The 8,284-nt window shown below is 41.7% G+C and overlaps 1 protein-coding gene across 4 annotated transcripts in view; it reads right to left on the bottom strand.

The window, feature by feature from the left end:
• IYD (iodotyrosine deiodinase) overlaps positions 1-8,284 on the bottom strand; it is a 34,087-nt gene that overhangs the window by 8,085 nt on the left and 17,718 nt on the right. The window contains exons 2-5 of one of the 4 annotated variants that reach the window (XM_015137128.3): positions 6,745-6,936; positions 3,786-3,945; positions 2,022-2,178; positions 777-837 (exon numbers count right to left, since the gene is read on the bottom strand). In XM_015137128.3, coding sequence (XP_014992614.2) covers positions 781-837; positions 2,022-2,178; positions 3,786-3,945; positions 6,745-6,936 — 566 coding nt within the window. In that variant the 3' untranslated portion in view covers positions 777-780. Of the gene's footprint in view, positions 1-691; positions 838-2,021; positions 2,179-3,785; positions 3,946-6,744; positions 6,937-8,284 lie in introns of those variants that run through there. The other 3 variants (XM_077999535.1, XM_001099028.5, XM_028847225.2) reach the window with 3 other exon arrangements.

The raw sequence follows: 8,284 nt of genomic DNA, 5'->3' as shown, positions 1-8,284 counted from the left end.
TTTAGCAGTTTCTTCCTTTGTAAATGTAGGCAGCAAACCACAGTAGTGTTAGCAGTATCTATGACTTTATCACCAGTGAAATCCAGTTATTTTCATGTCATTTTACAGTTGTTATAGATATTTTAAAATATCATTACATTCATCACTACTTTAAAATTATAGAGCTACTACTAGCTCTTGGTATTTAATATATTAATAAAGGCTTGTATATTTTATTCTAAACGACAACCACCACGGCAAGTTCCTATAACTACAGAGCCAACCATGGAAGCAGAGCTTCCCCACCCAGTGAAATGCTGATGCCTGTTGATGGGGGACTCAGTGGCCAAGGGGTACCCCATCGACCTCTTTCCAAGCCTCCAGATAACAAACATCTAAGTAAAAGCAATGAGGAGCTTCCAGACACTTCCCCCTCACTGCCCCTTTCCAGCTTTTCCAATCAGATCACCACCTCTAAACCTGACCAGGAAGTTCTGGAAGCTGCCTCTATAAGACATGCATGGCGCGCTTATAGGACCCAGTCACCGTACTGGAGACGGGGGCTTCATGGAGACTTTTTTCCTCCATCACTAATCGTAACCTACTCTCGGGATTATGCCTTATGAAAGCTAGAGGGCAGCAAACTCAATGGCAAAGTGAAAAAGACTGCCCACTGCAGAGGCACCGGGGCAGCCTTGTGAGCTGAGCTTACTGCAGGCTTCGCTGCTTCTTCCAGGACCCTCGATCAGGTAGCGGTGCCCTGCAGTCTGACGCCGCGTGGTGATTCCATTATTTACCTGCTTACAGATTCAGGAAGGAAATCAATGCCAGCTCCTTCAGGATAATTTTTCCAATAACCTAAAACACATTTCAATGACTACATTTTGGGAGGTGCTATTCAACATACATACTTTTCTTTGAGATAGTGAAGAGGCTCTTTTTTTTTTTTTTTTTTGGAATCCATTGTCTCTTAAAAGTATGATTACTTGCTCTTGCTCTTATAATCTCGTTTTCTACGTTTATTTTATGGGTTTACCATCTCTCTCTATCCCCTACCCAGCCCCCAGTGTCTGCTAGAATATACAGTTCATCAGACAAACTATCCCCGGTTGCTCCCAGGAACTGCCACATAGAAGGAGCTCAGAGGCCGGCATGGTGGCTCACGCCTGTAATCCCAGTACTTCGGGAGCCTGAGAAGAGTGAATCACTGGAGCTCGAGAAGAATGAATCACTGGAGCTCAGGAGTAGAGACTAGCCTAGGCAATATGGCAAAACCCCATCTATACAAAAAAATGTAAAAATCAGCCGGGCATGGTGGTGAATGCCTGTAGTCCCAACTATTCAGGAGACTGAGGTGGGAGGATCACTTGAGCCCAGGAGGTCAAGGCTGCAGTGAGCTGTGATGGCGCCACTGCACTCCAGCCTGAGTGACAGAATGAGACCCTGTCTCAGAACAAAACAAAAAGGAGCTCAGAAAATATTTGTTGAGTGAATGCATTGTTGAGTGAGTGCATGAATAGTTTGAAAACAGTACAGCAATCCTGCTCCATTTCATGTTAGCACTGCTCTCGTTCCTATGCAGATGGAATTTTTGAAAAGCACGTGACCATCTTCCTAATGCCGTGCAATGCAAACTTCTTAGAAAGGGGGCTCTATGAAGAGCCCTTCTCATGGCTTTTTAGTCATTCCATCTTCTCTAAGAGCAACAGTAAACGTATCCAGGGAGTTAGCCTCTGTGACTTTTAGGCTCCAAAGTTCTTCATGTGTGTCTGCCAAAACCCTTGAAACTTCATGTTGTTACAGATGACGGCAAACACACCACCAATTTTTCTAACCTTGAAATGATGTGATAAGTGAATTCCCAACTTGTTGAACCATCGTACTCACCAATCCAGGTTTCCAGAGTCAGTTTTCACATCAGAGTTACCTCACTTAGGAATTCTACTTTAGATTAAAAAACAATTTCCAAATGTCCCTTAATTGAAAACTCAGCTGAAATGTTCTAATAAGGCCACCCTTTAACCTTTGATGTCTCAACATACCTGCAAGGCAGCTAGCAGGATGCCACAAGCAATGGAAACGCTGATCTCATTGTAGTAGTGGACTTTTTTCTTGCCATTTGCAGCAAAACCATGTACTTGTTTGAAAATGAGAATCAAAATAGGAGCAGTATCCAAGTACTCTTTAATCCAGTTGGTTCTGTGAAGAGAAAAGAGATTCAGGAGAATATTTGCCCATATTTTTTGCTCTCTTTTACTACCTTAGCTTCTTTATGATAAAAATAAAAACCTATTTACTCATCTTTTATATTTAAATTGAACAGCTGCAGAATTTTTGTTTTTGTCTCATTCCTCTTTTTCTGACCAGGATCATTCAATTTCATAAACATGTCTTAGTAAGTGCCTAGTATGGCAAGACATATGAAATGCTGAAAGATACAAGGGCAGGTCCTATTACCCACCATGCACTGGGTCAAAATTCAGCCAGGGAGAAGGCAAGGATGGCAGTGAGGTTTAGCCAAAATCACAAAATCACAGGTGGGCAGATGGTAATACTGTTCACCCAGTTATAGAAAAAAGGAAGGGAACTTCTGCGGGAGAGGGGTATCATTCATGTGAGGTATAAATGCAGAGCTAAATTTTTGTTTTCCAGCTCAGAATATCTCTTTCTTGATTTCATTACCCTGGCCCACACATTTTGGCAGAAGTTTTATTCTAGCACAGATAGTCAAAAAGGACAGAGAGTCATATAATCCCATATATTGGGATTTTACCTTAGGATATCTTATGTCATTCATTAGTAAGAGACAATCACCATTCATTTCATTTCTAGCCTGGTTATGCTTCCTTGTTCCAAAGCACACGAAACTCATTTGTGTATTTCTCCATGGTTCCTCTTATACCATGAACATCTGTATGTTACACTTTCAAAGCTACTTAACTGTACTTCAACCAGCTTAGTTACATTTGACTATTGTCATTTCTTTTCTCCCTACAAAGAGGGAAAATGGTAATGCTTTGGAAGAGCTGCACTGGAGCTGGACTCTCTTGGCCACTGGGCAAGCTACTTGGCCTCCCATGGAACTGTTACCTCCTCTGTAAAATGTACTCTTGTGTACCCAATCCCTATGGTTATTGCAAGGGTGAAAATAGTTAAAATACATAAAGTGGTTTTTAATAAAGCCAAGCATCAGAATTTTAAATCATGGAAATATCAACACAGAGGAGCCACTTGTAATCCACTCTCCTGACTCACTCGATGAACCAACACTCTCCATTCCCTCCATAGAGCACGTGAACTGTGACTTCAATGCCCAGAGCAGACCCCGAGGGCTGCATTTGTTGAGGGACCACAGTGAAACTACTTACACTGAATTCCCCTCCACTTTTTTCCTGGAGTTGAGGAAGCCAAAAAGTTACTAAGGCCTCACAGATAACTACACTTGTGCTAAACTTGTCCTAAAACTAAAACCTGCTTAGTAAAATGATCGGGAAGACCTGATCACTTTAGCAAAATGTAATTTGCTTCATGCAAGATCTTGAGAAGAATTTCGCCATTTTATGTTCCAGATGGGTGAAAAGTGAAGTAATTCCTCAATTATTTACTAAGCAAATAATTGAGTCAGAGCCTATTTACCAAACGCTCACATGGCGATACGGGAGTGAGCTCTCTCTTAACTTCCATAATTCCTCCCAGAGGCAGAATCAAGCTTGTCCACACTTACAACAAAGCCAGGACATGGTGGTGGTGGTGATTTTATTTTAAGAAGCCAAGGCAAACATCCCCAATTCCACCACTGTTTGTACCTCAGTTTCTTGAGATCTGTGACCCAGCGATGTCCCATCCTTTTCATGTAGTTGATCTCCTCTTCCTCCTCAATGATCTTTCGAATCTTGTGCTTCACATCTGGGTCCTTCACAACCACGAAGGTCCAGGGCTCTGTGTGGGCCCCACTCGGGGCTGTTCCTGTCACCCATTCCATTAAAATCAGAAATTAAAACTGCAGGAGAGTGTGAGGCTGCTAATTAAGGAGAGGCTTATCCCTGTAGTCCAAGCACTTTGGGAGGCTGGAGCTGGAGAATTAAAACATTTTTGCAGTTTTTTTTTTTTTGTTTTTTTTTGTTTTTTTTGTTTTTTAACTAGCAGAGTGTGCTGGTGTGTGCCTGTAGTCCCAACTGCTTGGGAGGCAGAGGTGGGAGGATTGCTTGAGCTCAGGAGGCAGTGAGTCATGATTGCACCACTGCACCCTAGCCTGGCAACAGAGTGACATCCTATCTCTTAAAAATTTTTTTTTCTAAGGATAAACATAATAATTCATACTTGGCTGGGCGCAGTGGCTCATGCCTGTAATCCCAGCACTTTGGGAGGCCGAGGTGGGTGGATCACCTGAGGTCAGGAGTTCAAAACCAGCCTGGCCAACATGGTGAAACCCTGTCTCTAGTAAAAATAGAAAAATTAGCCGGGTGTGGTGGTGGGCACCTGTAATCCCATCTACTTGGGAGGCTGAGACAGGAGAATTGTTTGAACCTGGGAGGCAGAGGTCGCCGTGAGCTAAGATCATCCCATTGTACTCCAGCCTGGGCAACAAGAGTGAAACTCTGTCTCAAAAAAAATAAAAATAAAAATAATTCATATTTGCTCAAAATGAAGTTAGATAATCTGGAAAACAAATGCCTGGCAGGGAACCCTGTCATGCTGCTGCCAAGTTCGTTTTGTTCAGCATCAGGCCAGCTGATCAATGATCAAGCTCTGCAGTTCCAGGGTTGTGGGAACTCCACCTCTGCTTCTCTAATTATGTGGGAGAAAATGTCCCCAAGTAACTGCACCATGACACTAAGGAAAGAAACTCAGAGGGGAAATTTTGACAGCCAGAGTTCTCCAGACTGTTGTTTCTTTTGGTATTCTTGAAAAAAAAAATAATAAAGTTGTGAAGGTTATTGAAGAAGGCAAAATGTATACAGTAAGATGGTTTTTAAAACACTCCTCCAAAGGCAACTTAGTTATACAGTGTTTGGTCCCTATATCAAAGCTATTAGTGTGGCACTGTGAGGTTTATCCTTGGGGATGCACGACAGTTGGGGAAATTCTTTTTTTTTTTTTTTTAATGGAGTCTCAGTCTGTCACCAGGCTGGAGTGCAGTGTCACTTATCTTGGCTCAGTGCAGCTTCCGCCTCCCGGGTTCAAGCGATTCTCCTGCCTCAGCCTCCCGAGTAGCTGGGACTACAGGTGCCCGCCACCACATGCAGTAGAGACGGGGTTTCACCATTTTGGCCAGGATGGTTTTGATCTCTTGACCTCGTGATCCGCCTGCCTCGGCCTCCCAAAGTGCTGGGATTATAGGCGTGAGCCACCAGGCCCGGCCCAGTTGGAGAACTCTCAGACATGGGTGCTCAATACGCACAACCATGTGTCATTCTACTCCCAGGGAGACTTCAGGAACTCTCAGCCCACACCTTGATCAGTTCCAGTGTCCCAGGGCAAAGCTTCACAGTGCATCACCTTTGTCCAAGGAGCCTCAGTTCCCTGTGGGATTCCGGTGAGAGTAGGGGCCAGCTTCTGATCTGGGTGTCGTCCCTCGGCCCTAGAGATGGCCCACTGTTCCCGGGGGGAGACCACAGTGACTCACAGGTGAGATATTTCAGAAGCAACTCTTCCTTCCTTCCCAATGGATAGCTTAATCCACCGATGGAGGGAGGAAGGGCTGCAGACTCTTGGTGGGGTTCTTGCTTGCCACACACCACTCCCAACACTAGAAGTCACAACTGGCTTGGGAAATGTAAGTCAAAAGCTAAACATGAGGCCCCAATTTCTGCACAGAGTGATTCCAGTTAACTTTGTACCCATTTTATTTGTTTACTAAATATTTGTATCTCTAAACATAAGAAATAAAGTTTTCCCTAATGTTTTTAGTTGTGTCAAATTCACCTTCGCAGCATATGTGTACATACACATATACAAATACAGGTACAGGTAAAGGTGAAATTTAGTAACTGCTGTTAGTTAGACTAAGGACTCAACAATCTAATGTGTTTGTATTCCTAACCGAAGTAAAGTATTTTATTCTTGCTTCCTTTCACGTTGGACAATAGATTAACAATGAGCACGTGAAAATTTTTGCAAATAAACTTAAATGTGGTTTATGTAAGAATAAGACTCCAATCACAGGAGATTCTCAAGTAGTGAGATTTCTCTTATTTCTCCTCCCCATTTTCTGTAGCTCTTACTTTTTTTTTCCTCAGTGGAAATATTAATTTACATTAAAATGGGTCTTTTCTTTCTTTGATTTACTTTGCAAATTTACGTAAGTAAATTTTGCTAGTTAATGAGAATACTGGACTATAGCATCACAGTGTATAATATAAGAAATTTGCTTCCAAAGAAAACAAATATAACTGAGTATGCGAGTGTATGTGTGTCTGGTGTGTTTTAAGGGGAGGGAAAGAAAGAAGCTGTATCTCCTCCAATATATTAATCTAATGATGTGATCAGAAATCTTGGTTTTTAATTAAAAGATCATGAACTGAATAATTGCAGAAGTTTTGAATTATTGTCACATCTGCTTCCAAGAAGCTTGTAATAGTCAAAATGTGGAAAGTAGAAGTCATTGTGTTTCTGGCAGTCACTCAGCACTTGGGTAAGACTTTATAGATAAACATATCACTCTAGGCTTTATTCACTGTGTTTAAACTTTGACATTTTTCCATTGTTGGAGTCACACCAGTAAAGTGGCTAACATTTCCAAAGACCCCATCTGCAAGTACAGACCTGCCGTTCTGATGACATTATCAATGACTTCCATCGGAACTTGCTCATTACTTATGAACCTGACTGACCGTCTCCTGTTGAGAAGTTCATAAAATTCCTGAGACCTCTTAACCATTTCCTTCTCAGGATAGTGGGTATGAGAGAAGGGGATGTGTTCAACACTTTCTTCTGATTCTTGCCATTCATCAGCATCTGCAAATAAGAACAAGAAAGGTAACAAACTAAATGATCTCTTGGTCATAAGGTGACCACTGGGGAGAAGAAGATAAAGTTCTCAAATGTGTAAGATTATGAACTAAAAAAAATACAATAAAATAAAAAAGAATAGATTTACAGAATCCTTACCACTGATCTTGGCTATCCTTAAAACTCCAGCTGGGTGCAATGGCTCACACGTGTATTCCCAGCTGCTCTGGAGACTGAAGTGAGAGGGTCGCTTAAGCCCAGGAGTTCAAGGCTGCAGTGAGCTATCATCACACCACTGCACTCTAACCTGGGCAATGGAAAGACACCCAGTCTCTTTAAAAAAAAAAAGAAAAAGAAAAGAAAGAAAGAAAAAGAAAAGTCCGGGCGTGGTGGCTTATGCCTGTAATCCCAGCATTTTGGGACGCCAAGGTGGGCGGATCACTTGAGGTTGGGCGTTCAAGGCCAACCTGGTCAACATGGTGAAACCCCGTCTCTACTAAAAATACAAAACTTAGCCAGGTGTTGTGGTGCACACCTGTAATCCCAGCTACTTGGGAGGCTGAGGCACGAGAATCGCTTGGACCCGGGAGGTGGAGGTTGCAGTGAGCCAAGATTGCGCCACTGTACTCCAGCCTGGGTGACAGAGTGAGACTCCATCTCAAAAAATAAAATAAATAAATAAATAAGAAAAAGAAAAAGAAAAAGAAAAAAAGAAAAAAGAAAAAAGAAGCAAAAACTCCAGACTAATTATAAATCAAGAAAAGAAAAATTTTACCTACAAAAAGATGAGGAATTCAAATTTCTGTTAATGATGGACTAGATTATTTGAAACAATCTCCCATCAGCTGAAAACCACTCAGATCTCTAAATAAAGTATTTTTCTTTGTTTAGAAAAATAAGTCTTTTTTGAAATAATTGAGCCTACAACATAGCAAGAAATTTGCAGGCCAAAGTGAAGAGAAAATTTGAACTCATACAGGTAAATAAGCGCAGAAGGTACATTTTTTTCCCCTACTGTATTTGCCAATCCCCACACATTTGAATTCCATTTTTATATCTGCAGGGATCAAGGGTGACAGATATCAAAGCCCAGGCCCGCACAGAATGTGAAGTCTAATAAGCTAGGACCCCAAAACTACATCCATAGGGGAAGTATGAATCATAAATAAATTATTCCTCAAGGGTTTATATCAGTTTGATGAGTCTTGCTTCAAACTTGAACTTGGAATAAACTTGTCCTGTCTGAAAGTACCCCGGTTGTCTAGCAGAAGCAAATGCCAATATACAAATAATTTTAAGTATAATCATCAGCAACCCACCAAATGCAATCAAGCACATAAAGAAGAAAACATCT

This window comes from Macaca mulatta, chromosome 4 (genome assembly GCF_049350105.2).
Source record: "Macaca mulatta isolate MMU2019108-1 chromosome 4, T2T-MMU8v2.0, whole genome shotgun sequence".
Classification (NCBI taxonomy): domain Eukaryota; kingdom Metazoa; phylum Chordata; class Mammalia; order Primates; family Cercopithecidae; genus Macaca; species Macaca mulatta.
Note: the sequence above shows the minus strand (reverse complement) of the source record. Positions and strands in the feature narration are given on the sequence as shown.